This window comes from Anguilla rostrata, chromosome 10 (genome assembly GCF_018555375.3).
Source record: "Anguilla rostrata isolate EN2019 chromosome 10, ASM1855537v3, whole genome shotgun sequence".
Lineage (NCBI taxonomy): Eukaryota > Metazoa > Chordata > Actinopteri > Anguilliformes > Anguillidae > Anguilla > Anguilla rostrata.
Window position 1 is genome coordinate 9,066,331 of NC_057942.1, and position 24,364 is coordinate 9,090,694.

Consider the following 24,364-nt stretch of genomic DNA (forward strand, 5'->3'; position numbering starts at 1 on the left):
TTTTTATATTGATTGCAATGCATATTATTTTGCTTGTATTTTCTTCAAGACCTTGATGTTAACAAAGACCTTGCAAGAGACAATGTTATATTTACTGAAGGGTACTACGTCTGCACTTTCAACTAATAACATTCAGGCGCACGATACACTTGAATACGCTGATATTATTCAGTGGGATGTGTTGGTATAACACGTCTTGACATCGCAATTGTATTTTGAATTCAGTGCTCAGTTTTTTCCCCCCTTTGTTTAGTGTTAGGCAATGTCATCTATGCTTAGCCAGATGTTAAATATAACTTAACAGGTAGGCTACAATCAAGCAGAAATATAATTGCTCACACGAATTGCGAAACATGGTTCCCAGAAAAAAGTTACCTATGTATTGGGTTACTGATGCAATTGTATAGTGTTCACTTTTTTCACAATAGAATTGTTTCTCCAGTAAACATCTACTTAATTATTTCACAACAGATCATGAATATGTGTTAATCCGACCGGTGAATATCATCTGACAGAAATGATCTCATTGCATGTCTCAATGGTTGGAGATTGTCCTTTAAACTCCTGACTGATGACGTTAGCATGTGATGCCCAGCGAATGAGACGCGCAGTCGTACAGCCCTGTGACCATTGCTGCTACTCCCAGTAGCACAATATGTAGCCAGCCAACATGTTGGCTAACGAGCGAGTTTTGTCCCTGTGACAGCGATGCGCCCTGGATATAACCGAATAGATATCTGCGATTCAGTTCCTGATACAACCTTGCAGCAAGGACGGCAAATGAGACCTTACTCCATTTGGTCCTTCGTCAGGTTAGTTGAATGTTGTTGATGTCAACGTCTGTGTGCAATGTAACATTATGTCATAGACCGTTGGCTAGACCATCTAATTAAAGCACTTGGCTAACCTGTTCTAGCTATGTTCCAGGGTTTTTGTGTGGTAATGTAGCTAGCTCGGTAGCTGCTTCTACTATGCAGGATATTTTGAGCTAGTTGGCATAAATGAAAACGTTTGGAAACTGATCAACAATAAACTCGTTGAAGGTATCTCGTTAGCTAACTGGGTTACCGGATGACTAGCTGGCTACCTTGCTAATAATACGAAACTGAAAGGCCTGGAGACAGCTCCAGCATGAGCAATGTGTCAGCTCTGTACTGTTAACACCGCGCCCCCTCCGACTCACTTAATGAGCTAACAGAATGCTTAATGAAGGGTTCAGCTATTTAGCGATCTAAGTTAGCTAACGTTATATTTGCGAATGGACATTTGCTAATGTTATGTTTTGAAAATGATTAGGTGAACGTATTGGGCAATCCTAGTCCTTTGGTCAGCCAACGCACAGCAGTAAGTAAGAGAATAAGTGCGTGAGGTGTACGTTGCTTAGTGTAACTACTTATCTTAGCTAGTAACCACTGTAAAATCTGTTTCAGAAACATGGAGCAACTTCAGGGGCTCCAGTTGCTATCAGCTATTTATCTTACACTTTGCAACACAACCTGTAAAAGCGTTTGAATTAACGTTTAATCCGAGGTAGTGATTCACACAGGAATTCATGTATTTTAACCAGCGCTGTGTTTCATTATTGAAAGAATATTGCTCTTGCATGCAGTCCTGTATATTAAAGCAATACTCAGTCTTGGATCAAATGGAGGTGTGTTTTATTTAGACTGTGTACTGCCATTCAGCCCTGCTTAGGTGACGTGTTGTACAGCGCATCAGTCTTCAGGAGCCGGAGAGCTAAATTGTCCCGGGCACCTGGAGATAAAGCCCGCGTCGGATCTGAAAGCACGTCAATCTGATTACATAATGTCCCAGAGCGCAGAAGCTTCCGATGGGCCGCCCGAGCGCGCTCCCGCTCCGAAGATCACGGTGGAGGATCTCTCTAATCCGCCGGGACCGTCTCCTCCAAGCCCTCAGCCTCACACCTCTGCCTGCGCAGCCTCTGAGCAGGTGAGCTGACATCTGACCTCTGACCTCTGCACGCTTGCTTCTCTCTCTCTGTAGATATCTCTCATAGTGCAGGCAGAGACCATTGGGATGTTAAAGTTTAGGCTTGAGGCAATGCTGGATGACCTGTGTCCCAGTAGACATGTTTCCCAGAGAGGGAGCAATCGCTAAGCTTCCAGCCTACTCATTCTTCTTGTAATGAATTAGTGTCTCACATCTATGCCATAGGCCAAACACAGATAGGTAGGTTCTTTGTATGTTTCGTACCGTCTCTTCCATATTACTGTGCATATGAAATGACTGTTTGCTACAGTGTAAATAGGTATTCTGTAAAATTGGCTATATCAGGATTTCAGTTGCTGCTGGTCTGGACTTCCACAGGGCAACTGTTGAATTTTACCAAGTTGTGGTAACACAGTGATATGGTATGCTCTGTATTGCATGCGACTGTGGGGAAGTGTCAAGTATGTTTGATAAATCCTCTCGAAATGTTTGCCTTTAATTTTGTCCTGTCAAAATGATAAAGTACATTTTTTAACGTCTCACTATTTCCTTACACAGCATACAGTTTTGTTTAGGTGGCATCTAGTGTTGACAGTATCTGGGAAGTGCGCAAAAATAACATTGCTCTCTGCTTCTTTAAATGGTTCCCTTGGTGCAGTGGGACGCACAGGAAACTCACAGAAGATTAGCTAACTGTGGTGGTATTCCAGACCCTGTTGCTGAATCTGGTGGGATGAGAGGATAATGAGGAACACTTGGGCAAATCAAATAATGATGTACGCCCCAGGCTCAAACATTTCCATGTCCTGGGAAGTCTCAGCACAGCCAAATTGTCATGGGAGTTGTGCAAGCTGGAGGAGTGTTTGTAAAACACTGTGCTGTGGCTGCACATTGTATGTGATAAGGAAGTTAGCTTCTATGCTAGCAGCTCCAAAGTACATTGTAAATCTGACTCCTTAAAGAAAAGGCCAGTGTAGTTGCCCTAGCAGTTGGGTTTGGTGTTGAGCATCCAGAGGCCGTGCCACTGCAATAGGGGCAGTCATTGTACAGGGCATTAGCAAAAGAAACCTCATTGTTTGGGACAGAATAAGGCCTTGCTTTGTCAGGCTTTGGGGGGGCGGTGGGTTGTGTTTCTGTCCATCTTCTGGCTGTTGCGTCCTCAAGATCTCTCTGTGCTGCTGCTCTCCGCGACTCAGGTTGGTTTAATTATTAAAGTCGCTCGCTGACATTGACATTCTAGAATGCGCTGATTGTTCGACGGCTGCTTGACTATGTGCTGAGATGGAGGTAGGCCGTGTCTTATACTAATCCCTGCTTGTTTGCCTTTAGTCACTGGTTGATGGAGCAGGATTCTGTTCTCTTTAATTCACTAAGAAGTTTGTGGCAAGTGTATGGCTGAGTTGCTTGACTGAGCTTTGGATACTCTGCAAAGGTGAAAGAGTTTTATATCTGCTGGTCCTGTTGCTTGTGCTCGTTTTCTGTACTGTAGCCATCAGAATTCTGGAACATGTCTTAATGTGTTGTCTGAAAGTGCCAAATGACTGCGGTTCATTTGTAATGGATGACCACATGCAAGACATTGCACAGAACATAGGTTAAGTGTTAGTTGATGCTGAGCTGCAGCACAGAATGTTCATTCAACAGTTACAAGAAGTTTTAACTGCTGTAATAGTGTATTTAGTCCCTATGTAATTTTCAGGCTGATAAAAATGTATAAAAACAACTTTTTTGGGTAATAATGTCTGAGAAAAGTCAATCATTGAGATTGCACCAGTCGGTGTTACTGTAACAAGAGGCTTGTGTCTTGATAACGTGGCTAGTTTTGTTGAGATCTGTGACATTAAAAAAGCCTGTTTGGCTTTTTGTTTTCAACAGATGCTTTGCATTATAGATTATATAACAATTTGGGAAATGAAGTGCTTTGCAGCACAGGCATTTCCTTTAGTTTATTGGCCTGGAGTTGTGTTTTCGCTCTGGAAAGCTGGTGCACTCCCTTCCCAAGTGCTCAGTGTTTATGTCAACACCAAGCTCCTCCCTTTCCTGCTCTGCCTGTACAGCCAGGCAGGAAGCCCCTTTCCTCTGAACGGAGGCCCTCCAGGCCGCCTGGAGCTTCTCTCTCCAGTGGCCCTTTACGTGTGGCTTTGGGGATGGTTGGCACGACGACCGCAATTTGATTTGTCTCGCCGATGTGATTGCAGGTTGCCTCCGTGGTGGATGAAACCTCGCCGTCCTCGACCAGCTCCTTCGAGATCATCGACATGGACGCGGTCCTTCCCGCGTACGAGCCGGTCCAGCCCCACTGGTTCTACTGGCGGCGGGCGGACGGCAAGGACTCCTGGCTCCCCTTCAGCAGGGAGGACTCCCAGAAGCTGGAGGAGGCCTTCACAGCCGGTGAGTAGCTTGCGTTAGCCGCAGCGCTAAAGACTGTGTGTTACAGTTCTCCACACTTCTGGCTCCCTGTTCCCAAGCGAGGCCCGCAGTCTTGTAAGTATGCAAGACGCCGGGGCAATAAATGACCCACCTGCCATAAGATACCATAAAACCATGTTATACTCGCCGCTATAAAAGAAGTGCTAATAGGCTGGCCAACAACCTCTGACAGGGAAATGAGAATTTGCTACAGCTGCTGTGTGGTGTGATTGGTGGGTTTGTTCTGCCCAGGCTGAACTTCGACACAAATTTATTTGGGGAACTGTGGCGTTTGTCAAACTGTCAGGCACTATGACTGAGCAGGGCTTTGTCACGGTCTTCGATGCCTCATATGTGTGTTGCCTTACATAGCAGAGTGATGTTTACTTGATACTTAGCTGACACACAGCATTGACATAATCGCTGTGGGAGGGAGGAGTCTTTTTCATTATATGGGACTGATGGCTTGCAGCCAATTAGGGCAGCTGACTGCCTCTAGAATTCAGGCCAGAGAATATTACACCTATGACACACATTCGTACTCAGTTGTCTTTCTCCATTTATACATTCAAGCCTTCTGAGACTTGGATTAAAGTGTGACCTTCATACAAAGAAAGCACAAAGTAGAACTGAGTGGTGGATTTAGTATTTTGCAATTACAAATAACATTGCGAAAGAGTGAGCTAAAAACCTCTGATGAAACATGTCTGGCATTTGAAGCTCATGCACTAGCTGGCAAGATCAACATTTTTATTCTCTCATAGTGGAAAATTGGGTTAGATGCTGATGAATTGCGATTGGTTTTTGTCCAATAATAAGAAAGGGGTGCGACTGAGATGAGTAGAGTGAAGTGATTGGTTACTGAAATGAGGGCGGGATCGACGCACGGGTGCTGATTCGTCATTGGCTTGGCTGCGGTGCAGGTGGGAAGGAGGAGGTGGTTGTGGCCACGGAGGGCGAGCGGTACGACGTGAAGCTGACGGAGAGGAAGCGCTACGCTGTCTACTGGGAGCAGGCCCCCTCCGAGGTGCGCCGCTGCACCTGGTTCTTCAAGGGGGACAAGGACAGCCGCTACATGCCCTACCCTGAGGACTTCAGCGAGGCCCTGGAGGTGAGTCTGGCTGCAGGACGGGCTCTGTGAAGTTCACTCAGTTCACTTCTCCCTAAAGCACCTCAGAGCTGGGCTGCTGGTATTGGGTCCATCCACATCCTGACCTAAAGTTGATGAAATAAGATGCCGCTCAGACCCAATCACTCGTGATAAAAGTGAACTTTGTTCATGATGACTTTCGCACGCGAAGCAGGAGGTGGTTCTTGCGAGTTATTCATCGTCGCACCTTCTGCCAACGCTTGCTCGTGTCTGCGGAAGTTCACCCAAATATTTAGTGAGTCAAAATGGAATCAGAGCAAAGATTCCGGAGTGGTCTGATTCCTGGAAAAGGTGGGGTTGAAGCACTCATGAAGACAAAGACAGAGAACGACCTTTTTCTTACTCTCTGGCTCTAACCCACGGAGGAACAGGAAACTGTCTTCATCAGAGGAACTCTTTTCTTTAAAGAGCGCTCCTACTCCACCTTTTCCAGGAATCAGTCCGCTTTGGGAGTCTTTCTTGGATTCCTTCTTGTGTCTGTATTTTTCCATGGTTGTTGAGTACCCCTCATTCTCTTATTGTTTACAGTAGTATGCAGGCATATCTATTTCCTTGTCCAAATATTTACTGTTCCTCTTAATGGCATTTAACTGACAGGAGACACTGATAAACCCAGACAGGAGAAACCTTTACAGTATATAATGGAAGACATTAATGAGACAAAATGACTATTGTTATCGTATGCAACCAATAAACGCTGCCCTAAAAAGCAGCCCTTTTGTCCCTGAAAGTGGGTTAAAGCATTAATATACTAACTGGAGACCAAAAGATCTGGTGCGTAGTGGCACTGGATGTTAGGTGGTTTCATATAGGCCTATTTAAATTTGAAATGTGTCGAGCCAAAAAAGTTGGTTATTCACTAGGAGGTATTCTAGTTGAGGAGATGCTACCTGCTGTATTATAGAGGCATAAACGTGTAATTGATCTGAATCAATTTTTGTCTTTCCCCTTGGCTTATTTTTCTTTAGCACTATTTTTGTGTCCCTTGTTGGGATCTGGGACCTGTAATACTGTATCTCTGTGTTCACCTCCTGTGTTCATAGGACGCCTACATGATTGCTGTGACTCTGGATGAATGGAAGAGGAAACTAGAGTTTCCCTCCGGAGAAACCGTCATCTTGCACAACCCCAAGGTGAGACTCCCCACCACCCAAACGGGTCGACAGCCTCCGTCATCTTTCATATGAGCAAACCTCTACACCTACAACTCCACACCTCGCAGATACTAGATACACTGCTAGAACCACATTATAATCAACAAATGCTGTGTCCATTCTTGGAGGTAGAAGTACTGGGATCTTGTCCTTTGCCTTGAACTGAGGTGATTGCCCTAGATAGCTTGCTTGCAGTCCTCTGCACTGGACTACAGAGTTGTTATTGGACTTGGACGTAGAAGGTTTCTGAGTCAAATCATAGGCTTTATGGCTTTTGTCTGAAACCAACGTGATTGCCCAATAAAGTCCCCTCACAGACTGAGCCGATGAAAGGGATTTGTAGCACAGCAGCAGTTTAAATGATTGCTGCAGCACCAACAAATGGTCTTCCCCCTCTTCCCAGCTGATCATGCAGTACCAGCCAATCACCTTGCAGGACGAATGGGTGTCAGCGCCTTCAGAGCAGACCCGCCCTCGAACCGTCAAGAGGGGCATCGAGAACATCGCTGTGGAGATCCCTGACGGTGAGCACCCTCAGCTCTTTCGCCCCTTCCCAAAATGCATCAGTTTTCACAGCTGCAGTGGAGTCTTGTTGTAGAACTGTTTATGCCTCTGGGTTGGAGTACTGTGATTCAGATAACTAATGAAATCCACCCCCCCCCTCCATATTCACAATGACTTTTTAATTATTTCAGCGTTCCTCTGAATAATTTTAGATTTAAAGTGACTGATGTGTCCCCGAGAATTAAATACAGTATCTATTGAGGCAGCAGATGGAAAAGTACAGCGATGTAATGCAATATGATGAAGGCTTATCTGTAGTAACTTGCTGTTACGCTGACTGTGACTTGAATATCCAGTGGAGCATATGTATTCAATAATGCTCAGATGGAGGCAGTTCTTTTGGGTGTGAGGGTGGGGCTCCGTGCAGCTTTGAGGGTGGGGCTCTGCAGATTTGAGGGTGAGGCTCTGTGCAGTTTTGAGCACACGGACGCTCAGTGCTCTGTGTCGTGTTGTGCGTCGTCGGTCTCCAGGGGAACCGGAGACGGTGGACCACCTGGTGTTCATGGTGCACGGCATCGGGCCGGCCTGCGACCTGCGGTTCCGCAGCATCATCCAGTGTGGTGCGTACCTCTCCCCTCGCGTTTGACCTCTGAACTGCTCTTCATCTTCTGCCTCCCCTTTCAGCAGCCTGGGAGCCAGATCTCTGTTGTGCATGGCTAAGTACCTACTGGAGCTGCTAATGCCTTTTCTGAATCCTATTCAAAGCCGTTGTGAATGCCAATGATTTTTTTCACCTGGTGGATGGATTTTTCCCTGGATCTCTCACTAACAAGAAATACTAACAATTTCAAGCCCCCCCCCCATCATTATGAAAATGTGCAGTCCAATCAGCATTTAGATGTGAGCCTTTCATTGACACATACCTCAAAGCTGAAATGACCACTTAGTGCTTTAGCTATTTTGCTAGTGAAACAGCTGTAAAGGTCTGACTTTCCGGCTGTCACTGTGAATAAATAAAGAAATAAATTTTGTATATATAGCAACTTTTATGCAAAGAGCACGAATTGCTTTCCAGAACAGATAAAAGAATAAGGTACAATACTACAACACACGGGAACAATAAAAGCCGCATGAAAGAGAAGAACCTACAGCAAATAAAATAGCAATAAAGGAAAAGGCAATACTGAAACACAGAGAATAAGACAAGGCGAAGAAATAAGCACAGTAAGAGTAAGAGACAACGAGAAACAATGAAAGGAAATGATGGAACGGTAGCATTAAGTACCCAAGTACCTAACAGTACCTGTAAGTCTGTGTTTGCTTACAGTCTGTACTAGTCTGTCCTAGAGCTAGTCTGGTTTCCATGCACATGCTACAGTAAATGTCAGAATTATACTGGGGTACAAACACTGCTGTGTTGTAACAGCTGTGTCCGTTTCACGTTTACACGTGTTTGGTGTGTTGCCATAAGGTATCCTGAAAGCTGCATCTCTGGCCAGACTGGCGTGATACACTGTCCGTCCGCTCTCTCTGCAGTGAATGACTTCAGGAGTGCCTCTCTCAATCTGTTGAACACGCACTTCAAAAAGGCCCAGGATGAGCAGAGGATTGGGCGGGTGGAGTTCCTCCCAGTCAACTGGCACAGCGCCCTGCATGGCGACGCCACTGGGGTGGACGAGTAAGGACACTGCCTCCAGACTGCCTTCATACTGTGTGTACAGTTATCCACACTGTTTGTACAGTTATCCTCACTGCTTCTATAGTCATCCTTACTGCCTCTTCAGCTGTCCTCAATGCTTCTGCAGTTATCCTCACTGCTTCTACGGTTATCAACACCGTTTATACAGCTATCCTCACTGCTTCACTTATCCTTACTGCTTATGCGGTTATCCTCACTGGCTGTACTGCTGTTTTTACTGTCTCTAAAGTTATCCACATAGCATGTGTAGTTACTAACACTGCCTTGTACCACATTTTGCAGTCTGTTTGCCTACAGTAGCCATTCTGTTGAATTGTACTAGGAATACCAGCTTACAGCACATATGTGTAAACAGAGACATTGCTGGTGGTCCTGTTAAATTAGGAATTAGGAGGCCTGGGGGATATAGGAGAGGGGCTATAGCTGATTTAGGTCTGTACTTAATAAAGGCACTGTAAACTGAGCCTAACAAAATGGAGAGGGTGTAACAGTAGCTGTGCAATGTCTCTCCCTCCTTCTTTCTCCCTCTCTCTCCCTTTCTCTCCCTCCCCCTCTCCCCTCCCTTTCCCTCTCTCTCTCCCTCCCCCTCCCCCCCTCTCTCTCTCTCTTCCCCCTCCCTCCCTCTCTTTCCCTCTCCCTGTCCCTCCTCCCTCTCTCTCTCTCCTGCACCCTCTTGCTCTCTCCCTCCCTGTCCCTCCTCCCTCTCTCCCCCTCCCCCCCCTCTCTCTCCTTCTCCCCCCATCTCTCCCTCTCTCTCTCCCACCCTCTCTCTCAGGGACATCCAGAGGATCACCCTGCCCAGCATCAGTCGGCTGCGCCACTTCACCAACGACACCCTGCTGGACCTCTTCTTCTACAACAGCCCCACGTACTGCCAGACCATCGTGGACACGGTGGCCTCCGAGGTCAACCGGCTGCACCAGCTCTTCCTGCAGAGGCACCCGCGCTTCGCCGGGGCCGTGTCCGTGGCCGGCCACAGCCTCGGTCAGCCTCCCACAATGCCCTTCCCCGTACCGCTCTCTGATTGGGCCTTCTGTAGATACAGTCTGGCATGCATGCTTAAGCATCCGAGAATGAACCGACAACAGAACAGAAATTTAATCCCTTGCATAGGCTTGATCATTTTAAATATTATTTACCATTGTAAGCTAAAGCCCGAACTGAAATATTTTATGAGTACATCTTGTCTACTCGCAGGCTCTCTTATCCTGTTTGACCTCTTGACGAACCAGAAGACGAGTCCGGGTGATGCTAGCGGTCAGCAGGTAGATGTCGCATGTCTCAGGTCCTGCGTTGTGAACTGATTTTGTGAACCACATTACATTTGTAATTCCTTTTTTGATTAGGACAGTTGGGGACCTTCCTTTAACTATTAATTGTTAAATAGTATCAGTCTTTAAGTGATGTTGTACAGCAGGCAGAATTCAGTTGATGTAATGGTGCAGGCTCAGTACTGCCATCTAATGTTAGCACAGTAGCATGACAGTTTAGCTGAATAATCAGGAACTGCATTGCAATGCTTATCAGTGAAGGGCATGACTTGATTCAAATAGAATTTCAGAGGTTTGTGCAGAATTTTCAATACACAAATACACACACACTAGCACACATACACACACACTCACATGCACACTTGCACTCACTCACACTTAAACACACACACACACACACACAGAATTGCTCACACTTAGTTTGCCATTACAGCAGCATGAACCCTGAGTCAGACTAAAACAGCCTGTGACCAATCTTCCTCCGTAAACCTTGTGCTTCCTTCTCTATTAGGGCACAGTCAACGGGGCCCCAGGGCCTCCGGACTTTAAGAGTCTGGAGGAGGCTCTGCAGACGATGGGCTTGGAGGAGTACCTGGCTGTGCTGAAGGAGGAGCAGATGGACCTGGACTCTCTGGTAGGTATTTGACGTGCTCCCTCAACACCACAGGTGGGATGTCATTCTACCGAACGCCCAGAGAAGTTCGACCCCTAACTCCGAACCCCCCCCCCCTCTCCTCGCGGGACAGGCTCTGTGCTCGGAGAGCGACTTGAAGGAGCTGGGAATCCCGCTGGGGCCGCGGAAGAAGATGCTGAGTTTCACCCGGAGGAGAAGGATGCTGGAGGTCAGGAACCGTTTGTTTTTCCCCCAAACAAAAATGGCGCCCAGTCAGTCCTATTGCAGAAGCCCGCCCACGGCTTCCGAAAGCCTTGGGACAGGCTGGGTTAAAACAGGGAGATGTGCTCGCTGATACTGCCTGGTTTCCTGCCCCTGCCCCCTCCACCCACGTCCAGACAATAGGGCCTGGGGCTGGAATGTGGAAGCGGGTGGGGTCGGACGGGGCGGGGGGGTGATAAATCTCTATTGTTCTGGCTGTTATCTTAGCGCTGTCGTTTCCCCCCTAGCAGGAGTGCAGGGGGGGCGTGCCTGTCCTGGCCCCCGGCCTGCAGGCGGGCAGGGAGGAGGCGGGGCCTTCCGGATGGGCCCCCCCGTCCGTCGCCGCCGGCCACCACACCGACCTCCGCCACCTCTCCATTACCAGCGCCGTGGACTACGAGTACTTTGACGTGGGAATCGGACAGGTAAAGCCAGGCGGCTCTGCAAGGCTAGGGCGTGGCTCTCTGTCTTCTTCCAGCACAGTGCTGCTGAGTTAGTCAAGTTTGTGTGCACCGACACAGTTTAGCCTTAGAGAGGCTTGAATCTACATTTTCTTCAGAGCAGCGAACCCTATTAACGCTAATGCTTTATCTGCTTCTGCATGAGCGTCATGGTGGACCCTGCATGGCTGTCGAAGTGCCCAGAGGCCTGAAACCTGTGCTGCTGGTGCATTATGGGGATTGGTGTTTTTTCCCTTCAGAGTAGATACTCTTTATCCTCTGGGGAGTCAGTGACATGCCATTGAATTACAGATTCATTTCAGGGTCCATTTAGATGCCCAATGAAAGTACTTCTTCTTGCACACCGTCACTCTCGTTTTGTCAGCTGAAATCATTCCTTTTTATTAAATTAAGGGCTTTACATTAGTGGTTTTCATTGAAAGCTGCCACTTTATTTTTGCTTCCTGGCTTTGATTTGTGAGAGCATGTCATGGTTATCTCTTGAAGAGCAGCGTTGCTTGCATTAAATGATATTATTAGATTTTATTTTGGTGATGGAGCAGCGAGATTGGTCACTGTGTTGCTTGTGAAGCTTCACAGTGTGGCCAGGGGCTCAGGTCCCTAATGCAGACTTCCTGTTCTTGCCCCCGCCCCCACCCTTTCCCACCCCCTACCCCCCCCCCCCCCCCCCCCGCGCTTCCTGGACAGCCGACCCGGGGCATTGCCATGGGGCAGGTTGGTGCTGCTGAGTTGGGGAGGGGGGGAGACTGCTTTCTGCCCCCCTCTCTCTCACCCTCCACTCATCCCCCCCTTTTTTTGGAGTGCCACCGCTGCCCGTCGTGTTTCGCTGTGTCCTACTCCCGCTTTGCATGCTGGGTCACTGCCCCCCCCATCCCGTCTCCGCCCCTGCCCTGCTCCCACCCTGCCTCGTCTGTGCTCTCTTTGGGGTCTGTGTTCTACAGCCTGGGTTTTCAACAGGGGGGGTCCACAAATTGACTGTGAGGGGTCGGCGAAGATCAAACCCCCGGTCCATAATCTTTATAAAGCCTTTCTAACTTGTGATGGGGGGTCCCTGGGTTGCCTCTGAGCCCGGGTTGGGGGGTGGGGGGGTCCCTGGATCAAAACCAGTTGAAAACCCCTGTTTCTGCATCCATCCTCTCATTCAGACCTGCACTTCCTACAGTCTGTCACAGGCTCTCTGTCGTTCACACACCCTGGACTGTACGCTCCTCACTCCGAACATGGGCCTGTTTCTCTCTGTCTGCTCCTGAACCATCTCCCTGTGGTTTGTGTGTGTGTGTGTGTGTGTGTGTTTGGGGTGTACACAGTTGTGACCTGTGTCTGTGTGCGTGTGGTTTCAGTATATTTTTTAAATATCATTTCATGATGTTACATGGCCTTGATATGACTAAAGAGTCTGAATGGTCCGTTATCTGGGATGAATTCAGCTCAAATTATGGCTGTGTGCTTGCAGCATCTTCAAAGCTTTTTAAATAAACATGTTGTGCTATCCTCATTGAAAATTACAGAAGGTATGAGCTGGTGATGATGCCTTTGTAATTGTATTAGTGTTGATGGGATTGTAAGTGAATTCATTAGAGGACGTGACCTTCCCTGGTGAAAGGGGTTCATTTTATGCAGGTCAGGTTGTGTGTTGTTGCTACTCTTTGCGAATGCTGCCTGGTTTTCTGTACACAACACTAGTTGTGTTTTTAGGGAAGTCTGACTCTCGCTAATTTTGATTGGCTGAGGTGCAGACGTCCCTTCTCTGTAGTTGGACAGATTTACAGTCCTGCTGCCAGCAGCTGTTTAATAAACAGACACCAGTATGTACAGTGCATCTGACCGAGCCTCAACATTTTGAGGATAATTCCATAATAAATATTCTGTAATGGTGCATAGCATAAAAGCTGTATAAAATGTTGACTGTGGGAAACTGCTACTTTTTTAATGCACGGTCAGTATGCAATTATTCCATCCAATTATATATTAGCATACCGACAAAATTCAGTCATCTGGTGTCCATCCATTCAGTGCAGCTGACAGCTCAGTAAAGAGGTCCTTCTGTTTCAGGCGACCCACGGCTGCTGTTTCAGCTGTGGAACCTGCTTTATCAGAGGCCTTGTCCTGTCATGTGACCCCCAGGTGTCAATCAACTACCCCCAGCTGGCCTTCCAGCCGCAGACCTTCTTTGCGTTCGGGTCGCCCATCGGCATGTTCCTCACCGTCCGCGGTCTGAAGCGCATAGACCCCAACTACAGCTTCCCCACCTGCAAGAGCTTCTACAACATCTACCACCCGGTGAGGCTCCGCCCATCGCCGGCCCCCAAGGGGGCGGTCCCACAGCCCGTCAACCCCCTCCTCACGGTCCCCCCTGTCGCTCTCTCTCTCTCTCCCTCCTGCAGTTCGACCCGGTGGCCTACAGGATCGAGCCCATGATCGTGTCCGATGTGGAGATCGAGCCCATGCTGATCCCCCACCACAAGGGCAGGAAGAGGATGCACCTGGGTGAGGCCACGCCCACCCGAGCACTCTGTCTCCGCCTCCAGTTTCAGTGCTCTGTACTGTGTAGCTGTACCTGTAGTTTGTGCAACATGTGGGGCTTGAGAAAGTCACATGACGTCACTTTTCCCTTACAAAAGGCAATTGGATTATGAAGCCAGTTTTGAGTGTGGGTGTTTTGAAGGAAAGCCTCTCTCTCTCTGACTCCTCCTGTGTGTGTCCCCAGAGCTGAAGGACAGCCTGTCTTTCTGACTCCTCCTGTGTGTGTGTGTGTGTGTGTGTCTCCTCAGAACTGAAGAACAGCCTCTCTCTCTGACTCATCCTGTGTGTGTGTGTGTGTCTCCTCGGAACTGAAGAACAGCCTCTCTCTCTGACTCATCCTGTGTGTGCGTGTGTGTGTGTGTTCCCAGAGCTGAAGAACAGCCTCTCTCTCTGACTCATCCTGTGTGTGTGTTTGTGTATCCTCAGAGCTGAAGAACAGCCTCTCTCTCTGACTCCTCCTGTGTGTGTGTGTGTGTTTGTGTATCCTCAGAGCTGAAGAACAGCCTCTCTCTCTGACTCCTCCTGTGTGTGTGTATTGTGTGTGTGTTCCCAGAGCTGAAGAACAGCCTCTCTCTCTGACTCATCCTGTGTGTGTGTATTGTGTGTGTGTTCCCAGAGCTGAAGAACAGCCTCTCTCTCTGACTCATCCTGTGTGTGTGTGTGTGTGCCTCCTCAGAACTGAAGAACAGCCTCTCTCTCTCTGACTCATCCTGTGTGTATGTGTGTGTTTGTGTATCCTCAGAGCTGAAGAACAGCCTCTCTCTCTGACTCCTCCTGTGTGTGTGTGTGTGTTTGTGTATCCTCTGAGCTGAAGAACAGCCTCTCTCTCTGACTCCTCCTGTGTGTGTGTATTGTGTGTGTGTTCCCAGAGCTGAAGAACAGCCTCTCTCTCTGACTCATCCTGTGTGTGTGTATTGTGTGTGTGTTCCCAGAGCTGAAGAACAGCCTCTCTCTCTGACTCATCCTGTGTGTGTGTGTGTGTGTGTGTATCCTCAGAGCTGAAGGACAGCCTCTCTCTCTGACTCATCCTGTGTGTGTGTGTGTGTTTGTGTATCCTCTGAGCTGAAGAACAGCCTCTCTCTCTGACTCCTCCTGTGTGTGTGTATTGTGTGTGTGTTCCCAGAGCTGAAGAACAGCCTCTCTCTCTGACTCATCCTGTGTGTGTGTATTGTGTGTGTGTTCCCAGAGCTGAAGAACAGCCTCTCTCTCTGACTCATCCTGTGTGTGTGTGTGTGTGTGTGTATCCTCAGAGCTGAAGGACAGCCTCTCTCTCTGACTCATCCTGTGTGTGTGTGTGTGTGTGTTTATCCTCAGAGCTGAAGAACAGCCTCTCTCTCTGACTCTTCCTGTGTGTGTGTGTGTGTGTATCCTCAGAGCTGAAGGACAGCCTCTCTCTCTGACTCTTCCTGTGTGTGTGTGTGTGTTTATCCTCAGAGCTGAAGGACAGCCTGACCCGGATGAGCACCGACCTGAAGAACAATGTCCTGGGCTCCCTGCGCACGGCGTGGCTGTCCTTCTCCCGGCTGCCCATCACTGCGCTGCCCCCTGTGGGCGAGGCTGAGTGCTCAACGCCAGCAGAACCGCCTCCAGAGAACGCCGAAGGTGCGGAGCGGGAATTTCCTGCATTTCCTGTCTGGGCAGGGAACCGGCTGGGCCAGTGTCACTGGCAGCTTTTATCTGTGATATTTTCCAGCTCTGGAAAAAATTGAGAGACCACATCAAATTTTCAGTTTTACAGTTTGTGGGTATGTGTCTGTATAAAATCGAACTTTTGATGCGGGGTGGTCTCTTAATTTTGTCCAGACCTGTTCATACAAAATTAAAACTGGGTTTCGTTGATCTAACATGGATTGATCTTGATCTAGGCCTAAATTATACATTTCGTCATTAGCAAAGTTTTTCAGTTCTAGGTTATGGTTAATTGGGCTCAGTGAATGACATGAAGTTTGCAAGTAGTTTAGTTAAATCATCAGAATGATTATCTGTAACTGACAGGATCAGTAAGTTCAGAGGGATTAAAAATTTTTTTTTCCACTGTTTAAGCAGCTGCAGCCTCTGTTTGATAATGCTGAAAGGGATTGTGGGTGCTTTGGGCGGCTTGTCTCTAACCTTATCTCCTCCCCTCCTGTAATCTTTGCATGTGGTCCTCTTGTTGCTGCATTGGGGGTCCGATGGGGGCGGCTTTCTGCTCTTGCACAGCCGGGAAAGAAACAGTTAAAAGGAAAGCGTGTAAGCCCGATTTTTGGAAAAATATTCTGGAGTGGCCCAGAGTAATTAATTTGAATTACTTCCAAGGTAAGCCAGGTAACCCGTCGGACAACGTTACGTTAGCGTAAGTCACGCTTTTCCATGGGTGGCATTTTCTCCTCTGCGCACTGAAAATGCTTTATTTAAATAAAAAAAAAGTCTGCTCTTGGCAATAGAGAATGTGAACCTGCTGGCAATAAAACATGTTTTTGCCTTTTGAGTGCGGAAATGGGCTTAAGCCTCGGAAATTTCATCAGGGATTTGCCTCTGCTCTGAGCAATGTTCATTTTACCAGAAATCTGCACACGGTGTGAATTCATTGTGTTCAAATACACTAAATGAATATATTCTCACTACGATGAGCTCTCTGGGAGCTGTGAACAGTACAGAAAAATTTATTAGGAGCGCGTAGCTCATCAAATTCTTCTTGGTTACATTCAAACTGCTCGCTCAGTTGAACGAGTTCAATTTAATATGTGTGATATTGAAATGGTTTGGAAGTAAATTCTCAGGCTGAGTCTGTCAGCCATTTTGTTGCCTTAATTAAAGTGTAGTTCCATTACTCTTCGAGCGGCCATTTGATGTCAGACTGTAGCATCATTTTCTTACGGCTTGCACTTCATTACACCATTGTGTTTAATTTTCTTGTTCAGCCCCGGTTGGGGGAAGCATTTCCATTGTGTCAAACGCATTGTACATATCACAGACTGCGTACAAGGCGCTCTTGTCCTTTCCCCTTGTGTGCGGACTGTTTCTGAGTCGGCTCTTCAGTGAAAGGGAGAGCTCGGACAGAAATGTGTCCTGGTAGTAGCTGGTTGCTCTGACATCACTGGCGCCGATGCTGATTCAGGCTTTTTGCAGGTTCTTCTGGCTGCTGGCTGCTTCCTGCATGCTGTGCTTCTGGGTGAAATCGTTCGCACTGCTGTGCTGCTTATGAAGTACATACATTCAGTTAGGCTAACCTTTCTGTGATGTGGCAGGTTCTGTGTGTGGTGCTGTTCTGTGCCCGTTGTCAGTTTGTGAAACTGGCAGAGCACATTCAGTGGGCAGAGATGGCGGGGAAACCAAACAGAAACTGGCGTCCGGCTGGCTTTAAACCGGTTGTTGGCTCAACTCATGTCTGTGGTAACTTCCAGAGGTCATTTTGTACAAAGTGCGATAAACTTCGTCCTCAAAGTGCAGTTAAAATGGTGGCAAACACATTTTCACAGATGAGGTAAGGTTTGCTGAATGTATGTGGTCAGTCGTTGGCCCCGCCCCACATCCTCCTCTCCCACGTGATTGGTCTGACTGGGCCGCCCCCTCCTGGTGTCTGCAGGCGTAAAGGCGGAGGAGGCGGAGTCTCTGCAGGAGACGCAGAGGGAGGAGCAGAACATCCGGATCGGGATGCTGAACGGCGGGCGACGCATCGACTACGTGCTGCAGGAGAAGCCCATCGAGAGCTTCAATGAGTACCTGTTCGCTATCCAGAGCCATCTCTGCTACTGGTGAGGAGGGGGTGGGGGAAGGGATTCACACTCACAGCTCTGTACTGGGGCGGGGTTTAATTTAACCAATCAGCATGCAGACTGAGTACAGAGAGGTACACCCTCATGGAAAATACAGAAAATCAATTGAAATTCATATATATTTATCAAGATATTGCAACACTTCACAATATATGGGCAGATATGAAAAGTATTGTCATTTTCAAATATTGCAATATGCGGTTTATATAGATTTTAAAAATACACTGCTGTGAAAGATATTTATTGTTTTGTTTTTTATATTGCTGTATATTCCATTAGGGATTTCGTAAGGGCCGTATTGCTTTGTTCCTTACTGCTGGTTTCCTGCGTGTTGTTTTGCAGGGAATCGGAGGACACTGCTCTGCTGCTCCTGAAGGAAATTTATGAAAAACTGGGCGTGGTTTTCGAACAGTCTCAGCCGTAGGACAGAGTGAAAAGAGGCTGAACTGACCGGATGAAGGACCATAGATAGGACTGATTTCTCACTTGCGGATCACCCTGTGTCATTCAGCGTGACTGTCACTCAGTCCTCCGGCCCCCTCTGGCTGGTCAGCATCTCAGAATGGAAGCTTAACTGTCCTCACCATGGCAACACTGGGGCAGAATGGGTTCTATAGGGACTGAATGAACTTCTGAAGAGCCCAGGTCCTGAGACATTAATCACTACCACTGCAGAACACGCAATAAGACAACTTCTGGAGTTTTACATTATAGACTCTTCAGTTTTCTGGAGGGTTGCTTTAGAAAACACTCTGAGTCTTTGGGCTGTCAAACTTTTCATCTAACTATTTTGTCTCTTCTGCGACATTCTGTGACATATCCCATCGAACAAATTCTGATGCTGATCAAGTCTCTGCCATTACCTTTTTGTACAGAGCAGTAGCGCAGTTTTTGTCTCCATTTTCTTGCAATGCCGAACCCTTGTACATTTGTACTTCTGTGCTTAGCGTATACAGGCTGAGGGGAGCCTCTTTAGGTTTGTTTAGCATGAAACGCATTCTCTCAGGCACTTCCTGGAGCATGCCGGATGCAGTCGGCACTTTCCTCCCGCTTCTCTGCTGCGAAGCTTATGCATGCATGTGAGCACTTTCTCAGAAACTACATTAACCATAATACCCTGTACTTCTGGCTCTTCTTTACCGCACTCCCAGACTACACGGTATTCCATGTTCTTACCTCCTAGTCGTTTTTTGAATTTATTTCAGGGTGTAAGTGGTTCAAAAAGAAATACTAATGTTGTTTAATGAAGGAATTATTATGAGAATAGTGGATCAAAATGTCTGACGTGACTTGTGAGTCACCTCGGGGACTTGCTGTGCTAGTGTTTTCTTAGCTTTCTCGTGCCCCTCCCCTGTGGTGGGAGTCCGTATGCATCCTGTGTGGGAAAGCTGCAGTGAGACCAGTGGCCTTTCCCAGGCCCATGCAGTGGGATTCAGTTGCTGCTGCTGTGCCGATTGAAGCCCCTCCCCCACTCATTCCTTGGTGGGAACTGTGACATCGTCCTGTGTGATTTCAGGTGCTGCTTTCTTATTGCGCGTTTCTGAATTGGCCAAACGGACGCACTTTTAAAACCACAGCCAGCCTCAAGCATTTTGAGGCCTACCTTTATTCTCAGTGGTTAGATTAAATGCAGCATCGGTTGGCAAAGTTATCTTTAATGGTCACTAAATCATGACACAGCAGACAGCAGGTCAGTCCATTCCACCCTGAAGCACAACCTCAATGTGCATCTATTCTATACAGTATCTTACTGTTATGTGTACTTTCCTCTCACTTAGGATGGTGATAATGATGATGATGATGATGATGATGGTTGTGATGATGATGATGGTAAAGGTTGAGTTCCCCTACTGGCCCCAAGGGCACGACTGAGCAAGACTGTGTTTTTCAGACGAGGTCTCTCAACCCTGTAGTATATTTCACTTATAGGAAATCAGCTCTGGAACTCCTGCTGGAGCTTAGATGTTGCATCTCCACACTGACCAGACGATGCTCTGTAAGTGCTATTGTGAATGCTTTCTTTCCCTTGCTCAAAATGCGCAAGAGGTAGACCATCTTGTACTCTACATCCTTCCTGCAGTAGCAGGGATGTTTTCCCCTCGATTTGCACTTTATTTTGTGTGTTCAAACCAAAAAAAACTTTATCATGTATCATACAGTATGTTTACATATTGTGTATGCCATAATAAACCTTAACTGTACATGTCATTTTGTGCTTTTTGAATTGCTAATCATTTCAGTGAGCCTGATATTTTTCACTGCACCACAATCGCCACTATATTTGGAAAGTCAATGTTTGGAAACATTTGTAGTTCTGTGCACTTCGTCATTAAAGCATCAAATCACTTAGTATTTTCAAAGTCATAAAGGAAGCGGCTCAGCCATTCTGCCACGCCCATCTGCAGGATGAATTTAAGCCATATAATGGCATAATTATAACTAAGTAATAGGGAAGGACCCATTTAAAAGTAGAAGTTGGTATTATCCCCACAGTGAGATTACACTGTGATTAAATCATGTATCTGAAAATAAATTCTGTTCTCGTAGTACAGAGTTTACCAAATTTCACTAAGGGCACTGATAGTGAGCCAGAGGGATACAGCATGTACTTCACAGGTGCACCGATCAACACGGCCTTCTTTTAAATGGTTCTGCAGCCCTCACCGTACCTGGACACTTCGATGGCTAATAACTTGAGGGGTAGGGTTTCCTGGTTCTGAAAAAAAAGTATTAATAGCCATCGAGTACTCATTTGGAAGAACAGAATTTTTTAAAGCCTTTATTGCTGCTGATGAAAAAAGTGTAAACCTGTGGAATATTGCAGATGCGATATACACTTTCCAAAGAGTTCAGTCCTTTTAAAGGAAAACAAAAAGAGGTTTCTTTCGTTTGTGTCTAAGATACGGAAAATATTACAGAATTTTCGCTTGTTTTCAATATTATTGACTAAACCGACCGCGCTCGCCCTCCCTCTTCCTCCGCGATAATTCCGAGCTTACGTAAGGAAACGCGCTTGGGGAAGAGGGTCCGTGCCGTTCTATGAAATAGCAGGTTCCGAAGCGGTGGAAAGTTTTGGTGAACCTAAGCCACAGATTTCATTGAGTAGCTGGGTTTCGTCGCGAAAAATTAAACTAAAAAGGGTCTTATTAGTTTCTGATTAGTTTGCGGATTTCTTAGGCGACACAGGTGAAGAGAACGTTTTGGAAGTGCAGAGGTAAGGTTTGAAACACATTACACACTTGCTCAGTGGGCTAACGTATTGCATGTTTCATTATGCTGTGTGCATTGTTTTAAACGCATGTTTTGCCATTACGTTGTAGATGTGTTTGTTGGCCTGGAGCCTACAATACAGCGCCTATTCTCAAGTTTTACCGTAACGTGCCACGAGACGACCTTAGGAAGTAGTACAGCAAGGAAATCAAAAAGCATTGCAAAAGTTAGACCAATACTAAATATTGCATTAGTCTTTATTATTGAAACGTGTGAATGCATGTAATGAAAGGAGTCTGTGCATTCGATTAAATTTCCGAAACGGTTTTCTCTTTCATGTCAAGGACGTGCATCAAGTGTATTGGAGTGATCAAAGTTATTTCTGTGTGCATCACTTTAACGGCATGGAATTTGAAGTCCCGTTATAGATAGTTCACTAAACACTGTCGGGTGTGTAATGTCAGTGTGCCGGAATAGGTGTAACAACTTTAAAAATCCATTCATTGTTATGTAGAGCTCCCCAAAATAAAGTAGGTTAATTACTTTGTACTTTAGGGTTCTCCTAGAACCGTCCCGGGTATGACTTGAAGAAATTTAGAATGTCCCTTGTGGGCACCGAAGTAAACCATAAATAAATTTCTCAAGGAGATGGGGCAGTGGAGTGGTGACCCCCTGTACTCTCAAGGGGTCCAATACCATACTCAAAATCATTTTCCTGTTTAATTTTATTGAAGTGTTGAATCATTCAATTGCGAAGACTCAATGCAAACCTGAAGTGCTTCCAGCGTTTACTCTAGAAACTTAATTTAGCTGTAAACATGGTTCCAGTGTCCTTTTTTTATGTACATCTTTCCGTCAGTTAAATTTTGTTGGCAGTCTTACAAGTTCTAGCAGAGGCACTGGGATTCCTGGGGGGGTATTTCACAAAGCAGAATTACTGAGTTAGCTGGATAACTGCCCTGAGTAAAACCTGGAACAGCTCTTTTTACTTAAGTCCACTTTCCAGATTTGGGAGGGTTCCGGGTTCTGCAGTTATCCAGCTAATCCAGTTATCCTGCTTCGTGAAACAGGGCCCTGGGCTAACTTTTTAATGGTTGCTTTTTCTTTTATTAGGAAAGGGAATGTTCTGTGGCTATTTTGCAGAATACAGATTTTCAATATTTCTAAAAAGTAGTGTGGTGCTGTATATTCCATCAGGGCCTTTGACTGCTTGCAGATTAGTATGGACTAGTGTGTGCAGCCTTGTCTTTCTATGGAAAGGACAACATGTGGAAATGAATGCATTAACTTTCCTAATGACCTTACGTTGGCACAGTCATCATACAGTGTGTTTGAACAGACAGGGTTTTCTTCAGTAATGGAAACATTCAGGAGAGCGCGTTTCTCATTGGTTTGTTGGAGGAACGGCGTGTTACGGGCAGACAGATTTTTTTGGGCTCTGTGAGAGAAGCTTTGAGAGAAGGACTGAACACCATGGCGCCGCTGGACTGTGTTCAGCTGTTCAGCTCTCACATCTGGCCGGCTTCACCCCGGCCCACGGCGGAATTCTTTCCCCGTACGGAATGCCAAAACTATAATGCCGTCCTGTGGCGAATGTATAGGGGCTCGAGTCAGACGAGTACAAGGTCAGCGAACCGAAAGAATTCAAAGCAATTATGAATATCAAGCTCCAGAAATTTGTTAGCAATAATGCCTCAGGGATTTCTGTTGAGGTAATTTCCTTCATGTTTACATTGCTGAGATTGCAATGGCTGCTTAAACTGCAGATGTGGTACTGCTGATAATGTCGGGTAAGTGATCCCTTGATGGCTTGCGACCAGCCTAATCCTTACACATCTTGAACATCCTTGACAAGTTCATATTCTGTGCAAGCACAAAAGCAAAAATTCATTTGAAGAAATATCACAGTTGATTGGAGCCCTATTGATGCTCCAATTTCCCGTTTTATTGATCCTGATGTGGAAAGAGCTTATTGACAGTTTTATATAACTTGATAAATACAGAAAATTAGGCCTACAATAATGTACCCTTCACTCAAGAATAATTTCTGATAACATTTTTCTAATTAAGCAAACTGTTCGTGCTTTCAGTTGTGTATGAAAGCAAAATTGTGATAATCCATTGTGATATTAAGGGTGAAAAGTTCTTCTACTTTCGCATCCATTAAATTCCATTCCATTAAATCCAAGTCAGCTGAGACAGAGGGGACGACTTTGAAGCTCAAGGATTTTTATTTGGCCTGGATGTTAGGAAGATTGGAGGATTAGCCGTGAAAAATGTCACCAGAACCTGGTGGAATGTGTTTTTTCAGCCTGGGCTCCATTGCGGGAGTGCAAGTGCGAGAAGATTGTTGCTGGGAGGAATTTCACATTGCGTCTGTGCATTATCGTCAGCGGAACCTAATCGAATGTGACTTCTAACTAAAAACACCAGGTCTTAGCTTGGAGCTGAGCCTGAGGCTCTCACACGAGGACCATAGTGAGGAGTAGATCCTGTTATATTATTGACTTTAGTCATAGACTGCCTCTTGTGTGGGAGTGAAGCCCATGGACCTCCACGTCACATGGTCATGACCTCAGCCCTCTTTAGGGGCGTTCATAGAGGGCATGAAACACTGACCGCATCGCTAATAAATGTACCCATAAAAATGAATAACTGGAATAGCCTCACTGTCCTATGTGATATTTCAGTTTCGACTGGTATTTGGTGCAGGCTGGGTCGCCCGCTTACCTAAAACTGAAGGGGGGGTGGGGGAATGTCTGCCATGGGAGCTGTTCAGGCTGCAAGGAGTTGCGTCAAACGTGTCGGGGTCGAGTGTTAATCTGTCCGAAGGCCGTTAACGTAACAAAGACTCGTTCTACCGTTCTCTGGTGGGCAGCCGTAGTGCTGAGCTGCAGCAGTTTCCCATCCATATTTGTCATGGTCTTGTGCTTCACAAAGAGAAGTAGAAACATGGCATTAGGCAGGGAAGCCCTGCTGTTTTTAATGTGAAGTTTGAAAGGTCTGCCAGGTTTTTTTTCTCTGGTCAATGTTCTCCCAACTAATAGGAGGTTCACTACGATCTAGAACATTAGCAACACATATTTGAAGGAAAAAGTATTATTTTATTGACCTTCATTTAGGCTGGTATGGTGATGGTGAACTATATTATAATATGCAGTGAATTCCTCTTTTTGTAACACTTGCATGGCCTTGTTTTGAACTCATTCTTTTCAATAATGTTGCATGAGGTGATTTTTAGTTGAATTTTCTTTATCAGAGGGAAATGTAAGTGTTGTCAAGGTTTTAGTGACTCATATTCCTAATTCTTTGTGCAGTGAATGGATTTAATAAAAATTAAATGTGAGTTTAATTTTGAGTTTTAAGGTTGACAGAAGGAACGTGTTTCAACTGTGTGTGGAGGC

At 46.3% G+C, this 24,364-nt stretch overlaps 1 protein-coding gene across 3 annotated transcripts; it reads left to right on the forward strand.

Annotated features, from left to right (window-relative positions):
• Positions 1-587: 587 nt before the first annotated feature.
• On the forward strand, positions 588-19,958 carry LOC135264901 (phospholipase DDHD2-like). 3 transcript variants are annotated; one of them, XM_064353908.1, is made up of 19 exons: positions 588-812; positions 1,686-1,950; positions 4,149-4,341; positions 5,283-5,470; positions 6,553-6,642; positions 7,067-7,187; positions 7,698-7,787; positions 8,704-8,845; positions 9,642-9,850; positions 10,064-10,131; positions 10,649-10,771; positions 10,884-10,979; positions 11,260-11,436; positions 13,597-13,752; positions 13,857-13,959; positions 15,430-15,597; positions 16,195-16,290; positions 17,561-17,729; positions 18,093-19,958. In XM_064353908.1, the coding sequence occupies exons 2-19, from the start codon at positions 1,807-1,809 to the stop codon at positions 18,172-18,174; spliced, it is 2,415 nt and encodes an 804-aa protein (XP_064209978.1). In that variant the 5' UTR covers positions 588-812; positions 1,686-1,806; the 3' UTR covers positions 18,175-19,958. The 3 variants fall into 3 exon arrangements, with proteins under 3 accessions (XP_064209978.1, XP_064209979.1, XP_064209980.1); XM_064353909.1 differs by having other exon boundaries at positions 589-812; positions 11,263-11,436; XM_064353910.1 differs by lacking the exon at positions 16,195-16,290 and having other exon boundaries at positions 589-812.
• Positions 19,959-24,364: the final 4,406 nt, after the last annotated feature.